This window comes from Aulostomus chinensis, chromosome 3 (assembly GCF_037954235.1).
Source record: "Aulostomus chinensis isolate RoL2024-O1b breed Wild chromosome 3, RoL_Achi_v1.0, whole genome shotgun sequence".
Lineage (NCBI taxonomy): Eukaryota > Metazoa > Chordata > Actinopteri > Syngnathiformes > Aulostomidae > Aulostomus > Aulostomus chinensis.
In genome coordinates, this window is record NC_141322.1 from 28139183 (window position 1) to 28162510 (window position 23328).

At 44.8% G+C, this 23328-nt stretch overlaps 1 protein-coding gene across 4 annotated transcripts in view; it reads right to left on the bottom strand.

The window, feature by feature from the left end:
* Positions 1-23328, bottom strand: part of arhgef10la (Rho guanine nucleotide exchange factor (GEF) 10-like a) — a 116242-nt gene that overhangs the window by 13647 nt on the left and 79267 nt on the right. For all 4 annotated transcript variants that reach the window (XM_086200110.1, XM_086200107.1, XM_086200108.1 and 1 more), the window contains 4 exons: positions 14168-14254; positions 6836-7050; positions 5209-5366; positions 1731-1873 (listed from right to left, as the gene is read on the bottom strand). In XM_086200110.1, the coding sequence (XP_086056236.1) occupies positions 1731-1873; positions 5209-5366; positions 6836-7050; positions 14168-14254 (603 nt within the window). The remainder of the gene's footprint in view (positions 1-1730; positions 1874-5208; positions 5367-6835; positions 7051-14167; positions 14255-23328) is intronic.

Sequence of the window (23328 nt, forward strand, 5' to 3'; positions counted from 1 at the left end):
AGTCCAAAGACATCAAGAGGGGACCAGGTTAATCCAGACTCTAAATTGACCGTAGGCGTGGCTGTGAGAGCCAATGGTTGTCTGTCTATATGTGTTGGCCCTGATGGACTGGTGACCCATCCAGGGTGAACCCCGCCTCTCACCTGAAGGCAGCTGGGATAGGCTCCACCCCCCCCCCTTAACACAATAAGCAGTAGAAAACGGATGGATGGATGGAACCTGAATTCCATTTGATGTGTAGATAATTAGCATTGAAGACAGCAGTTGGACGCACGTGTTTCATCGTTTGTAGTCTAGTCTTTCTGTCTGGCGTCAGCTTTCATACGCTCAGTCACACTTCTTTTCAAGTCCTTTTACCAATGTAAACAGTGACACACACACACACACACACACACACACACACACACACACACACCTTAAAGCTATTGTTTAATTTAATGGTAATGGTTTGCAGTTGGGCATATTAACGTTACCCAGGGGAGTCGGTTCTCTGTCATTCATAATCGTGTACTATCGCTGGAGAAGTCGCCCCGTTAACACACCTCTAATGACGCCCAGCACAGATGAGAGGGGCGATGACACAGAAATGCAAAGCATGACAGAGAAAACAAGCAGGCTAATTTTCCTGAGATAATGGATGACGAGTCTGGGGCTGAGCTTATCTCTGCGTGTTACTGCTCCAACAAGTGTTGTTTGACTTGATAAAAGTGGTTAATTGGATGTCTGTGCTGCAGCCACTGACACTGAATGTTGGTGACATCACAGATAGGAATGCCAGCAAAAAAAAAAACACAGAAGTAAAATACTGTATGTATATATACATATATATACATACATATATATATATTTATATTTTTTCTTTGTGTATCCCTATCTGCTTCTATCGTTACCATACTCTGGAAGGGTTATGTAAAGATAAAAGTGTCCAGGAGAAGAACAAGTCAGTTGCCATGTTTCCATTAATGCATTTTAATTTGCATCATAAAAGGTTAATGGAAAAAATGTGAACTTAACAACAACAACAACAAAAAACTCCTCAGTTTTACGAAAAAAAAAAAAAAGGTTTTGAAGCTTGTTGGTGGTTTTTTTTTTTTAACACTGCTAATGCACCTCAAGGGTCATGGAAACTGCTTTCAACATAAGTTACATTTAACTCACATTAGAAAATAAAAAAAGGTGCCTGGAACAGTTTGACTCGGAGCTCGGGGTGAACATTTGCTATTTAAAGTGAGTAATGTGCATTAAAGTGGTAAATGCAGACAGTCCCGGAGTAACTAAATACTATCTGACCAAGACTGGGATTCTCATACGAAATCTCTTCCAATTAATGCCAGGAGAGAAGCTTTGATATGGACTCCATGAACGAGGAAATGAAACTTTGTGTCTGTTTGAGGGAGGAGAGGCAAAAAAACTCGCCACTTATCTTGATGAACCAACTCCAGACGTTCAATATTTGACTAAAATCTGCAATATTTTTGATGGACACTTGCTGATTCTAATACCCTTTCTACTTCCATCCATCCATCCATCCTCTACAACTGACTCAGTCAGGCCGTGGACGTAGCAGCTCTAGCAGGAACCCCGAACATCCTTTTTCTCTGACATGATTGTTCTGTGTTTTTTTTTCCATTTTCACCCTTTAAAGAGGATCTTTCAGCATGATTTCAGAATGAAGTCTCATTTTGAAGCAGTGAGATGCGATGAAAACACGATGGGATCTGGTTATTTACCTGAGTGGTGAGGCTGGAGACGTCCATGACCGTGACAGAGTTCCCGCAGCTCGCCCACACAGAGTCGTCCAGAACCAGGAGCGTCCTCACGGGTTCTGAGCCCACACTCACTTGTCTGCATGGTTCCATGTCCCAAAGATCATCTAGAAAAAAGAAATATGAATGAACAGAATGCAGACAATGGATAAATATCCTGGGACAGGACAAGGTTCCCAAAAAGAAAAAGTGGCAGCCCCCGTCAGGGAGAACCCCTGTCCTCATATCACCTCCTCGTGAGTAAACCGTCACTGTTTAGCTCCATCTACAATTCAAGTGTACATCCCAGACATTTCATCCTCACACAAAGGTGAGAGATGACTTTATGCGCTGGCGCAGCAGTTTTGCAGTACCCTGCCGTGCGTGGGATTTACCCCGGTGCTCTGGTGTTCAAACGGCCCAAATCTCTCTCTGGATGCTCTCCATTAATGTAGCACAGCGTCAACAAAGAGGCCGAGTGATCTATGGAAGCTGTCAGTTGGGCCGTCCTGCCTCTCTAGAGAGCCACTCCAAGTCTGGAGCCCTCATGCAGCAACTCAGAGTTTACACCAGGTGACCAAACCAAGGGTGACCAGACGCAGACAATCAGATGCGGACAAAGAGACGGATCCCAACCACGGGGGGTGTTGACGCTTAGTATTATGATTATTGAGGTGGACAGGAATAAATCAGAGATCAGAAATCCCGGATTGCTTTTGTTAACAACAGATTTTGGTGAAGGAACCTTTCTGCAGAAGTGTGAGCCGTGTTGCTCACCAGCATCATACTTCGCACTGACAAAGATGCAACGTTAAACCACAGACCCTGTGAGACGAGGTTCTCTCTACTCTGCCGCCCAGAACTTCATCAGGATCTGCAGGGACTCTAATCACCTACGACTGGAGCACTACTTCCTCTTTCCTCAGGCTAACAGGAAAGAGGAATCCAAAACCTCTGGTTGAGAGTAATTAACTGCTGACGGTGGCTGAGAGAAGTTTGAGAAGGTCAGTTTGGACAAATGTGGAATTCTGCACAAGTACAGTACATACCTAACACCGTTCAAGCTAGTTTCTGTTGAGACGTTCGAGCCGAGTCGGGCGTCGTTTGGTGTTCATGGAAGCACGAGGGCGACCACGGCCTGATCACATGGCCAATCGACTTCAGAAACGCTTGTCAGCTTTTGCAAAGAGCCACTTCCCTGACTCTCGGCTCGATGTGCTGCAGCAGTCATAGCTAGCACGGCCAGCGACAGCAGGCACACCTGACCATCGTCCTCTCATCACCACACTCGGGAGCAAGAGAAACTCTGGCTTCAACAACTTATACGACCCTTTCAAAATGGACTTCAAACAAATTATCGTTCCAGGTGCAACGCTTGGAGCTTTCAAGCAAAGCTTTATTAGCAATAACCAAGAAGCAGAGCGGCTCCGCAGCAGTACTGCGAGAGTACTCTGAACGTCAGCTTCTTCTTCACACAGCAAACCCCCTCATCCTACATCAGGAGTTGGAATTCAGCTTGTACAGTTTAGGTCCACCTTCACTCTTAAGAGTTAGAGGGGCGAGTCCACCAGGTCCTCTATGGCCACAATTATCAGATCGTACTATTAAGGAATCAGTGGAAGTTCTCGTTGGATTTTTGTGTCATATTTTAATAAGAAATCCCACAATGAGACTGTGGACTTCATGTGGAAATGCCGCTCTTGGTGCGGCCCGGTATTTAAGACCTTACCGCCCACATGATAATAAGTGTGGTCCACACACTTTTTTTCTTCTTCTTCATCATTGTTCTCTCCTCTCTCGCTGGCGCTCTCGTTTTGCTTAATAAGTGTGAAAATGAAGCAGACCTTTTCCCTTTGAGTTTTAATCACAGGGCACACGTTGCAGCTCCTGCAGAAGCACATTATAAAGTGAATTACATAAGCATTTCCTTTGCTGTGCATTAATGAAGCAAAATTAAAGTAGGGAGTTCACCCAGCCATTTAATTAACATATAAGTTGTTTATTTCTGCCTTTTGTAGTTGTACAATGCTTTTCGGCTCTCACAGGTTAATTGCTTGGCATGATGTAAAGGTCATTTTTCTACCTTTTACAAATGAAGCCTTGTAAATGTCCCTCCAGTTCTGTGCACTGGTGACAGTGATGCCCCCCCCCCACACACACACACACACACACACACACAAGCAGAGGAGGCTTGTCTCATCAAACCTCTTTGCCTCGTTTCGTTAAATATCTTTATTTCAAGTTGATGAGATCTCAGCGAGGACAGCTGATCGACCAGGATGGGCTCGTCACATTCATTCTGAGACAAATCCAAACTGAAGCTGGCTCTCCTGGCTGCTGCCGACATGTTTTGCTAGTCAAGGGCAACACAGACGAGCCGAATCCTCAAACATCCCCTCACCCTCACCCTCACCCTCACCCAGAGATTTTTTTTTTCATATAAAGCATGAATAATAATATTTAATCCACAAGCAGTGACAGGTTGTAATTAATCACCCTTTTTTTCTTTGCCTTGGAGGAGAGAGGAGCACAGGAGGAACGTCAGACGCCTTGATGCATTACTGAGGAAACCAGTGAAGGAGCTCTTGTGGTCCTGCTGGTTACCACTACTGGGTGCTGCTCAATAAACACGCCGCGCTAACAAGCACAGGGTGACAGCTTCTCTTAGACAGTGGGTGCTGAAAATCACTCCCGGGGAAATGTTTGAAATGTAACACCGATTTCCTGACAAATGATTTTCACACCTCACAGCAAATCACTCTTTAAACAGAGGGTCAAATTAATGAAAGCAGTTTCTATTTGAACAAAGTTGATAAATACATACGACGTTGATGCCACGAGGGGCACCGCAGCAGGCTGACCAAAAGCTGATGGGGATTTTAAATCATTGCTGAAAATAAACCTCGGTCAACAATAGTTTGTGAGACTCAGCGCAGTAGACAGAAATGAATTCTGAGGAGAGAGGGCACAACGCAACGTTACGTTATGCACAAACCACAGCACAGACGTATTCGATTCAAACATCTGTAAAACTAGCTTTGGGCTTCTTCGCGGCGCGATGACATTTACAGTCATTCAGGTACTTGTTAGCAACAACAAACGTGTTTAGGGATGCAAAATATAGAGGTGGTGACTTGTTTGTGATATTTTTCTATTTGGATTTTTACTCAATGGTTGGTAAATGCCAGAATTCTCACGTAATGGCAGGCCACATTCCCTGCATCTAAAAATATCCCCATTCAAATAGCAGTTAGGAAATGTACAAATACACGCTACTTTGTATCTGTATGTTTTTGTTGTGCCCTGTAATAATTTCATTTTCCTCAAATGCAGGTGGGAAAAAGAAAGTCGTACACATTCTGATGCAGCAAACAACCCCACATGGAGAAGCAAGAGGCAATACTGTGACAGACACTAAACTATCCATCACTGTGAAACCAGAGCAACCCTGGAAGTACCTTACCACTCTTATTTCTTCCATAAACCATCAGAGTCCCGCTCCGCAGGCCCGCAAACAGGAAGCAAGACGAGTGCTTCAGGCACAGCACAGGGCAGCCCTCGGGGTTACTGAGGGTCAACAGGCATTGGGCTGCGGTGTCCACGCTACCGTAGACCAGTATCCTAGAAGAACAAAGGCAGCACAAGCCAACATGATAAATGAGCGTCATTTGAAATGACAGAGTGCCTCGTTTTCATGCAGTTTGATTTAAAAGTGCACTTTGGAGCAAAACATTGTGTATGTGCAACCACTCCGTCATTCTCATGTTGGAAATGCCACCTGAACTTTGCTGCATCTTATTGTTGTCCTCAGAGTGACAAATGGACATCGTTGTTTGTTTCTCTGGGAGAAGAAAATGTTAAGCAGCATCGAAGCTGACAGTCCTTTCTGTGTGTGATAAAATGATGAAAAAGTGTTTCATTTGACTATGTTTTTTATACTGGAAGAGAATGAGTCAGCATAAACACACTGCTGACACATGTCCTCTGATTTACAAATGACTTAACACCACCGCAAATGAAATATAAACTCGTGGCAGCATAAAGCTGGAATCTGATATTCAAGAATGTTCACTGTCTGGGGGGGGGGGGGATAATTCACAGAGATTAAGTGGGAGACTGAGATTAATCCCATCATCTATTACACACAGTGGGGATCAGGAGGTTTATTGATTTGAAAATGAAACAGTGATCCGAGCAGTAGCATTGATACTGTGCTGGGGTATCAAATCTGATTTCTTGCTTTGATTAAATATTGACAAACAAATCTATAACGCTAGAAATACCAGGGCCACCACCACACGTGAAAGGTATGAGTTCAACAAACCCAAATGAGGAGTATTTGGTGCTCCCTGTGATTCATAAAGAATATATACAGTATATATACAGAATATATACAGAATATATATATATATATATGTTGTCTTCCTTGTAAGACCCGAGGCAACGTCTCTGCCATTTTTAGTTGTTGTTTATTGATTTTATTTCGTGAGCGGGCAAAGGTAAGCTTTTCTAAACAGACGCCAACAGTCTGAGAATTTTTAGGGGTTTCTTTCACGTTTTCGTCCGCTTCAGAGACGGATGAATAAGGGTTTTAATGGAGGTTGACCTCTCTCTTCTCAGCAGGTTGTTTCTAGGCATGTTTAGGTCTTCTGATGTCTTGAATTTCCAGTAACTGTAACCCTTCTTTCTCCCACTCCCTGTGTGTCCTTCATCATCACTACCACCCAGCGACTGCAGCACCACATCGTGGAGCCTGTGTGACCTCCACCTGTGTTCTTCAGACCTCCTGCCTCGACACGTTCCTGCATCGGCTCAGCTTCCCTGGAAATTCCTTTGCCCGGCTCCCTCCTGCAAACTTCCCACCACCCCCTGGAGGTCAGTAATCCAGCTCTCAGCTTGGTGATTCCCCATCCTCAAACCCGGCCCGGTCCGGTCCGCCCTGACTCAGCGACGATGCACATTAACAAAACAAGAGCTCTAAACCTCCAGCGACCCAGCTGTGTCCGTCACTTGGGTTCACCCTTCCAGTCTCAAACAGAAAAGCCTGCTTCTCTGGAATATTTTAATTTTTTGTGATATCAGCATCTCACCGTCCATCGTCTAATCCAACACAAATATTGGCGCCGATCCCCGGAGCAGCCTTGGGAACTCCGGCGTCCTCTTCCTGAGTCTGAGAAACGTCTGGCACGTATTCCAGACACCGGACAGCAGAGTCTACTTGCAGGCTCTTTACTGCTCTTGGCACGGGCCTGTTGAGGGAGAATATCTCTATCTGCCCCTGGGAACTCTCTCCTCCACCAGCCACCTGCATGGAGAAAAGAACACGACGAACTAAATCATAATTATCATCATAACGATGTTGAGACAGAATAAATAACAGGTCAAGTAGAAGCTTGCTAATCTCCTTTAGATCAGTTTAGATTCAAAAGGAAGTCAAATCAATTATCTTTTCAGGCCTTGTAGTCCCTTTTCACTTGTTTTGAATACGATTTGGAACCTTAAACACACTAAGCAATGGCTTCACAATGACATCTCTGGAACATCAAACAGTTCTGAAAACTCCGCAATCTTTTCATCAGAGAGGAGACTAAAAAGAGCTCTGGCAAGTTTTTCAAAAGGTTCGGTGTTGCTTAACGACGAGGGTTTATACAAGCTCCAGTGACTGATCTATTGCTGCTGTCAGTTAATGATCATAAAAGATAAAAATAAAAATCATTTTCATGTCATTAAACTGGCATTTGATATTAACTTGTCCAAGATCACACTAAAAACCTGACACTGTTCCAAGAGCAAAAGAAGTAAACGCATGCGATAAAAAACAAGAGCTGTTGAACGGCTCAGTTTGCAGAGAGTCTCCAACAATTAACGCTTGTGAGTGTCTTTTGAAGAGGAGAAGTGGTGAGGAAGAGTTCACTCTACGTGAGCGCCAGAGTCGGCAGATCAGAGTAGGTTTCTGCTCCGCGGGGGGATCTTTCAGGGGTGTCGGGGTACTAGAAGTCTTCTCCAAACTGCTCGCACCAAAGCTACCGGTCTAAAGGGAAGAGCCTCCCTCGGGTTTGGCTCTCGTGGCCCATCGCCGACTGATCCAGATATCAAGTGTCTTGTGTTCAGCCACACCACTCCAGGCTGTCAACAGTTCAAAGCGCTGCACATATTTAGCCTTCAGTTTTCACTCGCCAACCGTTTTTGGTGCTCACTTTAAAAAACAAACAAACAAAAAAATGAAATCGGAGGCAGGTTGGTGTTTGCTCGACACTGGTGGACTAAACTCCAGGAAGGCTTGCAGAGGAACGCTAGGCGTACCCCGAGTACGTCGGGGGCTAAAACAGTCAGCTAAACCAGTGACTGACCAGACGACAGCAGGACGCGATGTGAGGAAGGACAACTAGAGGGCTGTTTTTTGGGGGGGGTTTCGAACAACACGGAGCAGCTACTTTGTTTTGTTCTGAGCTATGAAGCAATTCAACACATTTTTTTAATTGCAGTGAGCATTTTTGTTTTTATTTTGTTCTGGTTGGCTTATTTTCTTTTGCACATTCATTTTTTTTGCTAAGCAGCCCCAGCAATCAGGGGATTGCGTTGAAGTGGTCAATATCAGTGATAACCACATATTTTGGGAGCAGAAACATAAAAGTAGCTGAAAGTAGAATCGCTCTGTCACATCAGTGTTCAATCTATTTGAAAAACCAATGAGCACATTTTTCCAGCCTCCAGCGTTTGCGTAAGCCCCGCCCACCACGGGATTTGAACGCACGACTGATGGCATAGCAGGCAGACATGCTAGCAAGGAGGCCGAACACCTGCAGTGTGTTGCTTCAGCTTGAAAACATTACAGGACTGGTGTTTAAAGTGTGCCACCAGGTACAGGTGGTTGTAGTTTAGAGCCCCTGGTGGTAAACGCCATCGGAAGGCTACACGTTGAACACGTGTGTGCCAGCGGGCAACATATCAACCCTCTCTCTCTCTCTCTCTCTCTCTCTCTCTCTCCTTTTTTTGGTGCAAATTACTTGGATCATTCATTTCTTGGGGTGGGTTGGGGGACACCCATTTTTCGACGCGTAACTTCCGATTTCGTTTCTCACAAGTGTTGTTGTGATTTTTTAAAAAAAATGCAGTTTAGAGAGCAGATAAGCTGGTGGGGGACTCCTCCTCCTGGTGAAAGACCGCAAGGTGTGTAAACCACGACGACTCACAGATTTCAGTTGGAGTTGTGCGTTTGTGAGAGTGTGAGCGATACTAAAGTGGTCTGACAACTCTGAAAGTCGTGTACTTTGCTGTGAACTTGGCGTAACCTTAGACGTTATCAAAAATGGTCGACCAATCATAACAAGCTCCCCGAGGCCCTCGCGTCTACCTCAATAGAGACCCTATTTCCTTTCTACCACATTTATATTGGCCTTTCTGTAAGCCTGTCAGCGCCGATGCTGAGAAAATGAAGACTTCAGTAGCACCTCGATGTACCTCTGATGAAATTCCAATTAAGGTGGCATGTCTGAGTGTTTTCAATATGACTGCAATTCACTACCGCTGTGTTGGGCCTTTGTGGATGTCCACACAAAATAAAACATCCTCCTTGGGAACAAAAAAAAAAAAAAGCACGTCTGCTTGCTGCTAGACACCGAAGATTTATTCTCTGTATGAATGTGACATGAGCTAAATATAGTCTTTAGCTCTTCTCCTCCACGCTCACCCTTATTTGCATGCAATCATTTGTTTGATTTGTATCAGTGTGCAGAATCTGGACAGGAGAGATCCTGTGGGCTCTCGAGAACGAGCCAGAACAAATAATGGTCTGTTGCACAGGGTGAAAAGAAGATAGGGAGGACTTATCTTGCAGCGAGAAGCTCAAATGAAAAAAGACACACACAAAAAAAAAACAGCTGCGAGTGACTCTGTGTAAGTAGAGCCACAGGCAAAGCCCTTCATCAACCAGACTTCTCCACAATTTATACACTCACGTGTTCGTCTGTACCTCCAAAACCAACCAGTCTCCCTCTCAATGAACACAGTCGCCTCCTCATTTCCTCTAATTCCCCCTCACGACACTGCAAATACAATGTCCCGAGAAAGTCATCACTACTTATTTAGAGAAACAGATATCTGGAGTCATGCCCTGGACACATTGCTCCTCTTGCTTGGGGGTGGAGGAGTGTGTGTGTGTGTGTGTGTGTGTGGGGGGGGGGGGGGGACTACCCAAACAGTATTTACTTTGCCAGCATTAATTAGATTGGTGTGGATGCAGCGAGGGAGCGTGGGAGAACGGTGATGACACAATCTGCTCGAGTGTATTCACTACATCAGGAAGCCAAAAGCACGGGTCACAGGTTGTAGTCTGGAATGGAAGCGTTTCAAGTTTCCCGTGGATGACCTTCCTTATGAATGAACGGCTGAATAAAACAACCGGCACAAAGGCAGATTAAAGCACTTTCCCACAAATGAATAGGAGGGTGTTGGGGAAAGTAGAACAAGGTAGGTGAAGGGAATCGCTGGGGTATCAGGGTGATTAAACACAATGTCATTACCCTGATCAAAGCTGAGAAATCCCCATAGCCCATCTTACTTTAATATGATTAGTGTCATCCCTTTTTTGACAAGCCTGCCAGGGACTGGGGGCGGGAACAATCAGCCACTAATTATTCTTGCTGGATCTGCAGGTCTATTATTTCTTTCACCGGATCCCAGGTTCTGTTTGCTTTGCACACTGTATGTTGTATAATGTGTAATATTTACCAACGCCACAGCACACTTCTAATGTATTGTTAACTAAATTCACATTATTATTTAAATCATTCCATATGTATTGTCTCTCATATTGTTATTTATTCATTCAAAATATAATTTTAAGGGGTATGTTGTTCAATGCTTTATCATCAACCTCTAAAGATTTTCATCCATAAAATTCGTATCCAATTTCTATTCCTAGACCTATCAAAAATAAAATCAATACAGTGACAGGCAGAGATCATGCTAGCTGCAACCGTCCCTGATACCCTTGTTACACAGTGTTAATCGGCTCCATGGGCAGTTACGTATTTAAAACTGATATAATATGAAGCATTTTTTCTGCAGTTTCTTCTACAGCAGCAGGGGAAGCTAGCAGAGTTCCTGTGCTGGACTTGCATGTTTCAGTGACATTTTTGAGTGAAAATCCAAGGTCTAAAGCAGGCAAGTCACAGGCTTCACTTCACTCACTCAGCACGCCTGCACAATGGTGAACAGCGAGGTAGCATGCATCATTAGCATAGCCCTGCAGTGCTGTATGTAGCCCGTAGAATGCATCAAATAAGATGTAGCTGTGGCGTTGTTTGACTACCCACCACCGGCCCGGCTAGCACGGGAGTGTTTATGGCAAAGTTTCATATTAAACAGGGAGGAAATTGAGCAGTTCCGCCAGGGTGTCCGGTCCCAGCTGAATGGCATGGAGCCGAATCTTAAAGATAAAAGTGAGTTTCATGCATAAAAATACAAGAAAACAACCTGAATGCTGTTGTATTTGTGCGTATCCGTGTCATGGTGGAGTCCAAGAAGTCACTTACCGCTGCGTCCTTCACTCATGTAACCATTTGACCCGTTAAATCATCAAAGCTTTAATGTGGAATTGCATATTATGAACAACATTGTGTCCCCAAAGATCTGGATCTTGACTTGCAGTGCCTATTAATGACTCGATGACGTGCCTAAGTCTGAATGACTCTGCTGGCAGGTCTCTGAATGACTAATAGCTCCCTGTTCATGAGCGCATGCAGGTGGATAGGAAGTGGAACCTTTTAATACAACACTTCATGACTAGTGTAACACAGCAGCGCCTTACCATTGTTCTGCAAAATGGTTTGGGGGGGTAATTTCTAGCTAATTAAGCCATGTAATTTTAATACGGAAGCTTCTATATGACCTACATAACCAAACAAGACCACCACCAGGCAGGTCTGCTTCTCCTGCAGTAAATCAGCAGGAACTGAAGGATAAATCTGACAGCAGAGCAGAAGCGCAGTTGAGTGACCTTCTCACGAACATCCTGCGACCTGATGACCTGTCCTCCGTCCACTCGGTCTCTTAAACAGATGCATGACCTGTAACTAACAATAAGAACTAGCAACTTTAACGTCAGAGGGCTCTTCATCGAGGGCTCTTTCAAAAATTGATATGACAGTATCTCAAATTCCAGATTCACCGTATTTTCTGAGCATCCAGAATCCTTTCAAATAAGCCCACAAAATCTATTAAGTCTGAGACACTGATCCGTACTCTGTATCTTGAGGGGCCTACTTTCGGTTTAGCCACATTAAGGTCAAAGGAGGATTACCTGATAAATAGCCCGCCTTCTCCAAAAAAAAAAAGAAAATAAGAGGGGAAATGAAAATGTTTGAAATTCTCTCCTTGCAAGTTCCCACTTGTTCTGGATCCCAAAACTCCAGGGATGAAGTGAAGAACCTGAGTGAGACCTGAGAGCAGAGGAATCTGGACACTTTGCCGCAGGAACTTGATGAGTTCTCACGTCTCCGTCCAGGGGGCTTCTTCAGTGGACCTGAAGCGTCTCTGGTGTCTGGCGTCCGGGTAGGAGCTAGGAGGAGTCACAGACCTCCTTCCCTCTGCCCATCCGTCCGGCCTCCCAGCAGTCAGAGTGACAGCATCTTGCAGCTGCTTCAGGATTTCTGTTGCTTTCATTCTTTGCATCTGTTTGTTAGATTGTTTCTTGCAGGATTATCCACACGGTTCCAATGCACTTTGTGCTTTCTGTGCTTCTTCTGCTGTTTTCCTCGTTTTTCTACGGAGGAGTTGTGTTTATGTTCACAGGTGACCAGCTGTTAGCACTCAACAAAACAGCTCTTCAGCCTGGGGCTACAGACCTGTGATCCCAGTGAAGCTCAGGAGGAGATGCTGGGGGGAGCAGTCGAGGAGTGAAACTGAGAGCAGGAGGGGGAGATTGAAGCTCTTGGCTCCGTTGATGATCAGAGAAGTGAGATCTTTGAGAAACTAGATGGACGAACTGAGAGCGCTGGTTTGAACCCAGGGGGAGCACTGGGGAGCAGCCTTTTGTACTTTACGGAGATACGGCTGCACGCAGACCACACTGCCTCCTTACCTGGCTTCAAGACAGTTTGGGCACACAGGAACAATGCTGAGCCGTAAGAAGAAATGCTCAACCTGGTCTTTCGCCCCGGTTTGTTCCTTGGTTCAAAGGCAGCCTGGTCCCACAAGGTCTGTGGCGAGGAGGAGAGAGGCAGCCAGCGATGTACTGCAGGACTTATCCACAGACAGCTGCTCTGTAACTATGTGGGGATGACATAAACACCGTCCAACCACTTCTACTAACAAGAAGCGGCTCAGGATGAGGGTCCTCCATCTTCTGGATTGATGACCATCTCAGAAAGGCTCCAGTCTGCATCTGACGTCATGAATACAGGAGCGGAATAGTCCTGTTTCCATATCTATCCTCCGTTTACAGAAGAAAAACAACTGTGGCCGAACCCATGAAGACCAAGAATGGGGAGAGATGAGCTGTATTTTCTGAGGACACTCAGATCCTGCAATAAGCAACAAGGTGTTGGAGATCTTCTGCCGCCCGTGGTTGTCAGAGCAGGAGCAGCTCCAGAGATGCCAGCAGGATCACTAAACTCATTTGCACGACCAGAATTAACATTTGTCTTAACTTAGAGGAGTTTGAGTATTTGAGCTAGCTGCTAGCTCGCACCTCCTCCTTCTGTTCAAAACACACCGAGGCTTTGTGCACCTTCTGTTACGGAGGTGAACATACAGCACTTCTATCAAAAGACTTGATTCTTCCTTCTGAGTCTCTTGTGCTGTGGAGAAATGACAGCAGTCCTCGTTCAGTGGCCTGACAGAGCTGTAACCACCACGCTAATGCAGCTGTGCGTGTAAACCCTACCCAGCTAAATACAGCATCTCACTCACTCACACACACACACACACACACACACACACACACACCTAGGCTGCTGTGTGAGAGGCACGTCTCTTATTAAGTGTAAACAGGAGAAGCAGCATAATGGCAGGTTCATGTTTATGGCGCTGTGTAGAAGTGGCTATCGTCTAAGGCCACAACACAATCATCATAATATACCAGCACCACAACTTCTAGTCTTTATACTGGAGTGCATTAATCCACAGTCTCTTAACAACACTTTACAAAGAAAAGGCGTGCATCTCCCATTCTTGGCCTTGGGATAGATTGCATATTCCTTTTCATATAAAACAGAGGAGAGTGTAGAAAGGGCATTCAAAATGTCAAGGTAACTATCTTAAAGGCTAAGATTGTCAGAAAATGTAAAATATGCACTGCTATTGATTTGAGTTACTTTGCATTAAATTGAATGCGTAGGCGCGTTTGTATGTGTGTATTTATATATATACAGATATAGCTATACATATATATATATAAACATGCAAGTACATACACTTACCCAGAGGTAGCCTTGAGGTAAGGAGGTGCTGGCTGCTGAGAATCCCAACAATGCACAGTGAACGGGATTGTGGAGGGCAGCTTCAAGCTAAAGAGACAAAATCAATATTGATGTATTATCATGGCTCAAGAGAGGACCGACTTTTTTTTTTATTGTTTTTATGTAGTCTCAAGAAACTTCATCTAAGAAACCACAAGTCGTCAATGGTCCTTTTCACTTGGATGCTTCAGGTTAAAACAAATCCTGCAAAGTGCTTCAACTCAACAAGAACCTGGTTACTTTACACTTGAGCTGAAAATGCAGGTTACATTTTCTGTCTTTCTTTCTTTCTTTCTTCACAAAAGCTCAGTATGAAGTTAAGTGGTTTCACAGAAAATCTTGACAGAAAACTTGGACTCTAAATATCTTTTCATCTCATAACGAATTCTGATGAAGGAATGTTTTGTGGGATGCAGATGTTGCAGTCCTAAATTAGAACCATCCGAACAGCTTCAGTGCACCTTGGTAGAGATTTCCCGGGGCTCAACCTGAGGAGTGGAACAGTACGGGTGCAGGGGGACAGGACCCAGCCCCTCACCAGAGAAGCCTCCCTCTGCTCCGATCTGAACTAGAGGAGAGTCCCAGGCACTTATGGGTTTATTCAACACGCTGAGAGTTGTCGAGGTCATGTGATTTGCTGACCTACACGGCCATCATCTGAGTCAGTATACTGCTGAGCTAAAGTGTGGCTGCAGGCTGTTAAGCTGCCTGGGGAGGGATGCCAGTAATAAGGCCCAGATCCCAATATGAATTTGGGAAAGCGTGGATAATGTGGTAATAATTGACATTTTTACTGCCCAAATATTTAATTAATTCTCCAATTTTACAGTTTAGCTAGTGAGCTTGGCCGACATAACTGTCAGTCACAGACACGGAGCAGCAATGAGCTCCACCAGCCGCTCGAGTCACGGTGCAGCTCCATTCTGTGCCACTACACTGCATTGCCAGTGAATATAAGGTCAGAAAATACGACATTTACCTGATCTAACCTGACATTCTGTAATCTAAGTGTTATGTTTTTTCATGCTCCTGTCTTTCATTGTACAGTAATTGTTTCCTTCAGTACAAAGGATGTGATTCACATCGTCTTCTCAAACCATTCAGTGAGTCTTCACACCCTGCGGATCTGGGCGCTGCCTGTTTCCCAGCTCGTTTACTCAGGTTTTTCTAATTTCTAAGGGGATCATTTCAGCCTGAACAAGGTAGCGCTGATCTATTTTGTCTCATTATGGGTTTTTTCCTCTAGAGGCAACAGTGCATCGCTGTAGCGTGAAGGAGCCACAGCTCCACTCAGATCTCTCTGCGGACCTTTTCATCTTGTGCTAAGTGAGTAGCACAAAGGGAGCTGGGACTGTGCCAGAGGGCTGCGCTTATACTCACAGAGTTACGGTAACTAACGATAGCTCCCAGAGCTCTTCACCTGATGGAAGACAGTCGCAGTGGCCCAAGCTAGCAATCCCTCAGGAAAAGTATTTGTTACGTTTGATGAAAGTAAATTACATATAAAAAAAAAATACTACACTGACAAATTAAACTACCCCAGTGAGAAGAAACGGTGCAAAATTACCGTAATAGTTTCTTTCTTTGATAAGATTTTAAAAGGCCTTTTTTTGTTTCTACACTGGGATGTTGCCTCTGCCTCCGCCTCTGCCCTCTCCACCTCCCTTGGGGTGGCAGCGCCTGTTGGCTGCAGCCTGCCCCGCCCGGGCTTGGTGGCGCGGCCCTGCTGCGATGCCTCACTCTCACTTGCCTCCATTTGGTCAACGGACTGCTCAAGTTTAGCGTACATACACAACAAATGTATATGTGCTGTTGTTAAATTTCTGAAGTGTACCATTATTACTTTCAATCTGTAATAATTGTGACGGCTTGTGATAGTTGTATCAGGCTTTGAGTTGAGTTGTGTAAAACAAATTTACCCTCGGGTACAAATAAAGAAACCTTGAACCTTGAACTTTGTGGATACATGAAGCAATATTCAGGTTCACTTCATTCTCCTTGATACTGCAGTATTCCCATGCATCTTATTGTTACTTGACTCAGGATATTGTAAATAGTGCTCACACATCTGAAACTGCAAATGTTGCGTTGAATGCTTAAAAGCTGTTTGTTGCTGAGGTTGCTCAGGGAACCTTACAGCACAATAAAACAAAAAAACACTGGCAATAATATGTGAAAAGTATCTTTTCATTTTTCCGATTATTTTCATAAATATTGAGTTCATGATTACAAGGTTGTCGCAGACCGTGTTGGAGAGACGAGATGCACGGAGCAGTGACAGAGATGTGACATTTACCTTTAACACCGAGGTGGGTCAACACTGGGGATGCGCAGGCAGCAGTTATCAGTTTATTATCAATACAAACAGGTCAACATCTTCCTAAAAAAGAAGGGGGGGGGTCTATATTTGACATTTTTAGCATTGACCCTGTGGCTGATGCATCAAACCTCCTGCAGTGAAAGCTCAGGAGGAGTGATTACAATTTTGATGGGGACAGACAGAGCAGTTAGTTGTGTATTTTTGGGCTGGAGGTAGGTGGGAGTTGGCAAGACGTGCGTTAGAGGGAGGTGGGGGTGGAGAAAGGGTCACCGTTGACTGCTGCACATCTTTAACTGTCACCCTGCGCGGCGGCAAGCATCAATCATAGGTAATTTATAGTCTCCCTTGGCCAGGACACGCCCCCTTTTCTCATTGGGTGTGTTTGTAAACAATAAACAAAGAGGGGTACCGGCCTGAGCTTTCTACGTGCACAGCAAGGTGATTCCTCCACTCGTCTCTCCATCAAATCCACTACATAGGCCCACTGCTCGTCCTTTCTTTTTCCTCTAACTTTTTTCTCTCACTTCTTCTTCTGCCGGTCCTCCTGTAAGTGAAAGTGGTTTTCTTTTCAGGGTTAATTAATTGGCAGCCATAAGAGCTGACTATACAAAAGCCGTGGGGTTAAGAGAGAGAGTACGAGACACAGGGGCTGCTAGTGGATTTGATGAGTACTATTTGAATCCATCTAATCCGTCAGGGTAGTACAGCCGCTTCATCAGGTTTCCAATGTGCACGAGGGTGATTTTGGTGAAGAGCTGGCGTTAACGTGAAAAGGCTTACCCCTTAATTAGATATCCACCATTTAAAAAATTAATGACTTTGAAAACTACTGCGTGAGGCAGTATGTTGTGTGAGAATGTCTTGAAGTTCCTGAGGTGAGAATGTACAGTAAGCCCATCAAGCGCCCAAAAACGACCATGATCGATTCAGCAAAGCACTGTTATTGCACATCTTTAAACAGCCACCAGCAAAAGAAACAGGGCGAGCAGAACCAAGGAGGCTCGCAAGATCGTTACCAACCGTGAAATTACATTGATTGACACACAAGAAATGTGGCAGTTCAGCACTGGACACATCAGTGGCGATCCCAATGCAAATAAGGCATCAGTGATGCACCATTTAAAGACCAATGTGAGCCAAGCTTCCTCAAAGTCAATTGTCAGTCTTGTTTACAGATCTCTGCTCGCGCTTGTGTGTGTGTGTGTGTGTGTGTGTGTGTGTGTGTGTGTGTGTGTGTGTGTGTGTTTGAGTGCCTGCAGTGCTGTAGGTGTGAAGCTGAGAAGCTTAAGCGATCCCCAGGTGTTGAAGGCAGGATGAGAGAGGAAGGTTCGCCTGTAAGCTGGTTGGGGGAGGTTTGATGGAGGACTTCAGGGAGCGCTGGGAGGAAACAGGCAGGTGAGCTAATTAAAGGGAGATTTGTTGATGTGGTGAGGGGGCATCCTCCCAGCTGCTGGTTATCAATGACAGAGAGTCCACCCAACCCATTACCCCAAGAGGGCGCCAGTCCATATGCTGGTTCCAGGTGGCAATGGCTAGCAGAGGAGCATCATTGTCTGGGGGATAAATGTACCACGTTTACTGAGAGCCAGTTGATGTGAACGAGTGACCAGTGGCCGTCTTTGTCAGCAGCTGAGTTGCAGGCAGGTGGACTGGTTGAAGTTTTCTGCTGTTTTCTGAGAGGCTACTTTGGTTCTGAACTGAGTAGTCAGGAGCGGTTGTTGGTAATTAGAACAAAGGATCAAGGTTCCATTTAGGTTGCCTTCACGCTGCAGGAGAACAGGGTGACTCATCAGGGTTACCATTTGGGATTATATCTGTAAACGGACCTTAGCAGATCGGCTCGCATCAGGAAAGCTCCTGTGATTGTCAGAGGGGGCAAGTCGGACCCCAAATGTGCCCAATTATCCTGTGTTGTGCTCCCAGCTTAATATGACAGCTTGTGTTTTAATGATCCCTGCTCTCAGCTGTTTGGCAAAGCGCCGCCTCTTTAGAAGGAAAGCCTTCCTCAACACCAGACACTGTAGTCTTGCTAACAAAGGCTGCTCAGGTGCACTGTACTTCCTTACAGCAATATTTCTCTGCAAGCACAGTGAAATCTGATAATGTAGAGAATTCACCTCACACCAGATTTGATAGAATTCCTCCCCTGAAGGGCTCCATGCATCACAGTCACAGGAGGGACCCTGTGTCATACAGTAAATGACGAGACTGCTGCCAGCGCTGCATTGTTCGGCCTCCGCCAAGTGAAAGCCCTTATTGTCACTGTATTGCTTTGCGTACATCAAAATTGGGAGGGGGTTCTCCCTCTCTGGTGGATTGCTAACTCTACTTCAGTGTCAGGGGTTAGTGGCTTCAGTTATAACCGTCACTCAGAGGTTTGCGGCGATCTGTAACTCCAACTCCTCCAGTGTGTGAGAGACGGAGCCAACCTTGGTGGGAAACCTGCTTCAGCAGGGGATTGTTGTGTTTGAGGAGACTCGACCGGCAACTTGGCTTCCTTCCAGGTCTCTCCAGCGCTTGACGGGCCCAATAACTACTGACAGAGATAGTCTCCTGTGACAGGAGACGGTAACCCAATATCGGTTAAATCCAGGTTAACTTCACAAACCCCAGCAGACAAAAATGAAATAAATAAATAAATAAAAACTGCCGCCATCTTGCAGCGAAGTAATTTAGAACCACTGCATCAGGTGAAACTCAGCAAACAGTTCTGAACTGTTAAGCAGAAAGAAAGTTTGCAAATATGATCTATTACTGTGTTGAAAATCAAATAAAAAACATTATCTCCATAAAAAACGGGCATACAGAGAGCTTAGCGCTGTATATGAGACCCAGGGAAAGAAAATATCCTTTTTTTTTTTCAAATTCCACAGTCACAGTGCTTTCCCCCAATTCCACATACCAACAATCTTTTACACGCACTAACAAGCACTAATAGAAAACTTCCACTGTTTATTAAGTGGTAATTGACTGGTGCTGGCTCTCCCTCCCCATCGCAACCCCTTTGCCCCGGGCTGCAGGCGGGGACGGCTGCAGAGAGAGCCAGTCAACCTGAAATTGCTTACATCCAGACCACTGCTACAGTTTATGTACACTAAACAAGCTCCTGAAATGAAAAGATTTCATAAAGTTGCTGCTTGGATTATCAAAAAGCTTGGTCCTAATGGAGAGTGGCATCACGTTATTGAATGGTAAATGGACTTTCATCTATATAACACCTTCTCTACCTTTGTGTTACTCAAAGTGCTTTATAGTGTTGCCTCGTTCGCACGTTCACACAGTGATGGCGGAGGCTGACAAGGTGCCAACCAGCTAATCAGGAGCAATTTGGGGATGAATATCTTGCTCAAGGACAAGTAGACGCCGTCTCTGTGGAGCTGAACCAATAGCTTTCAATTTACCAGCCACGCAGCTCACGCCAACTTTAATGCTGAGATATCAGAAGCCGAATCATGTTTGGATGCCGTAAAACTGAATCCACAAAGGCCTTGGTAACTGATTTCTGACATTGTGATCCAGGTCTCCTCTGTGCATTGGGACAACAGATAAATATATAAGTAATAAAATGGGACCTTTTCTCCTCCTCGTAGACTTTGACATTTTTCTCACAATTTTAAAATCTAAGTGGACAGATCAACAGCAAGCTAAAGGAGTGACGGCGCATATTATCGGACTTCCCGGGTCGTACACAAGTTTCAAGTTGTACTTTCAGCCGTATTTTGATCATTTCATGTAATGATGAAGAGAGTCAGAGTAAGTATTTTATCATATCCTGTCACAATACATCCTGGTAAAACCGTGTTGTGAGGTTCCTGCTGATACGCGGCGCTACTTTCAAATACATTAAAGATAAGTAACTGCCCTACGCGCAAACTGCACCTTGTTTTCAAGACACATATCCAGCTAGGACAATAAATTACGATTTAAAAGTTGAACCTGCGGGCCAAGGAGGGGGGGGGGGGGGGGGGAATAGTATTAGATTTTGATATTCACAGCACTGCGTTTCGATCCACGGTGGATCTTTGTCTGATCGATTTGAACACCTGTTCATTCATGCTTGTCTACCTGCAACATGCTGTCACTTCAAGAGAGGACACGGGTGGGACGTACGCAGACGAGATAAGCGCTCGTGTGGGGCGAAATAGAAATAAGATTGAAAAACGCATCAGGAATTGCATCAGTAATCTGGAATTACTCGATAAGACTTGGGCATGTTTTCTAAAATTGTGCACTTTATGTGCTTTATGGATGAAATTGAACGCGCAGCTGCAGCTGCCAATATCCACATTATCAATTAAAACATGGGGTAAATATTGTATGCCTGTCTGTCACACACCACAACATTATGAGCCCAAACTAATGCAATGCAAAGCCTGTCACTGTTTGGTGTGTTTTACTTCTACGTCACTCTTGTGTCAGAAATATCTCCCTCGGTAACACACGTATTATTACCAGCGTAACACTGGTGAACCCCCACAGAACTGGTCAGATACTGGGAGGATATTTGTTTTCATTACCGACAATGAGCTAATCCAGTCACATATTTTCACCCCCTCCCCCTCCCCTTTTAGCTCAGCTCAGAGTGCAAATATGGATAAAGAAAATGCAGTCACACAAATTCACAGACAGAGCCTTCAGAGATGCTGACAAAGTGACAAACATGTCTGTCGCCATCCTGGTCTCTTAAATCTGTGGACAACTTTACACTTTTGAAAATGTGTGTATTGCGGATGCCCCAATCAAATGTTGTGTGTGTATATTCCTTGTTTACATATTCACAAAACTGAATATTCTGGTGTTTAAAGATAAGTTAATTTTGTCAAAAATGCTGCCAGTGGCTGACAACTTTTGAAAAAAAAAAAGTGCTGGTGGGGGAAAACGGTTAAAGATTAAAATTAAGTTGTTTGGCCTCAGTGAATTTATGAAGAGTGTGTGATATATATATATATATGTGTGTGTGAAAAGTGCTCTGAAATAACTTCAGCCGTGTGTTAAATGATGCTGAATACTTGAATTAAATGTATTTTAAATAATGTATAATACCAATCTTAATCAAAAGCATTTAACAAGTACTGCTGTATAACAAAGTCGATGCCCCTGATATTAATCATGCAGTTCTTCACACACACACACACACACACACACACACACACACACACACACACACACACACACACACAGGATTCAGAGACTCTCACATGATGCCGCCGCATGTTGTTTGCTCATCACTGTTTTTCCAATACATCATTCCCTCTAATGAACCTGATGCAGAAGGACAAGAGGATCAAGGTTGTAACTTGCTGTTCCTCTTATGATTTCATCAGCTGGATGTCACAGCAATATTTAAATTCCACCCGCATCTCCAAGCAGAGATCAAAGGGTCAACCACCTGCTGTGCTCGCAGGCCGGCGCCACGCTCAAAATATTCAAAGTCATTCCAAGACAATAAGATTAAACCACCTGCACGAGAGGGCTGACTAGACAGCCTGACTTTTAACTCTATAAGCCTGGATCAGGTGCTTTAGAGGGGTTAGGAATTTGGGGGGGGGGGGGGGGGGTATCAGTTTAACAAAAGCTCAGGACATTTCCTTCAATTTAATAATCACTGTCTGTACAGTAATGATTCCCCGTCTCCCCTGGCTATGCCACAGATCATATCATCAATAAGTGGAATGAAGTTGGAGAGTGGTTTTGCATATCGCTGCTCAGAGCCACTGCCTGACATTGGTAGGACATCAAACTCATATTCATGACTCGACTGAGATTTTCTTCCTCGTGTCCTTCACCGCTCCAAGCTGAACGACTGCAACACGCCCAATAAATGTGATGCAAATTCGCTGTGTCGCTGTGCCCTCTCTTCACACACACATGCGCGCACACACACACACACACACACACAAATCCATCCACTCACACTGCTGACTCCTGCGGCCATGGCAGTTCCAAGTCTGGATGAAAGCGGTGTACTACCCTAGCATTAATGGGACTACAGGCCAAAACGCCTCTGTGTAGTCAATCACTTCCTCCATCTTCTCTTGTGCTGGACAGGAGACGTCTGCACGGATGGAGTAATCTCATCTCGCAGAGAGACACAACTCTTTGTCAACACAGGGGTCTTAGATGAAACCCTGGACACAAGAATGGATGGAGCTTTCTAGAATCCTTAATATCTGTTCGCAGGTGTAAGGTGCTGAAGTAATTGGGGTCATTCACAGAGCTGTGCCATATTTAGAGGTGCAGGGTTTGATGTTAGCCAGGCAGGCTGCTGTCTGCATCATAAGGAAGCACTGAGCTTAGTTGGGGAGTCGTGCTGGCTGGACACCAACTATCTTCTGGTGCGAGGCCAGGTTTTTTCCCTGGGGCACTGAGAAGCTGAGGTGGAGGCTGCATTAAATGGTGAATATAACTTTGTTTGAATGTGGGCGTCGGCTTGTGCTTCACATTTGTTTGTATTGAAACAGTGTGAGGGTTTGGGGAGGGTCACCTGGGATGCAAACCTTAGTGACAGAGCTTGGAGACTGGGATGTTGGGGTGTAGGGGTCAGGTGATTAAACGTCTTGGTCTTTTTATATCTTCAGGGGGAGTGGAAGCGGAGTGTCTGTTGGAACCTGGAAATCAATGTGACTATATTAAGGCTATTGTGCAGAATTGTGAACCATATCCAAGGCCACACCAGATGTAGAAGATGCATTTTTGGCTGTGATGAACAGAAAGCACTTTGAGATGTACAGTATGTGTCCCTGTATCCAGCATTTGTAAATTCTTTTTTCAGACCTCAGTTTCAAGACATTGTGTCAGGAGG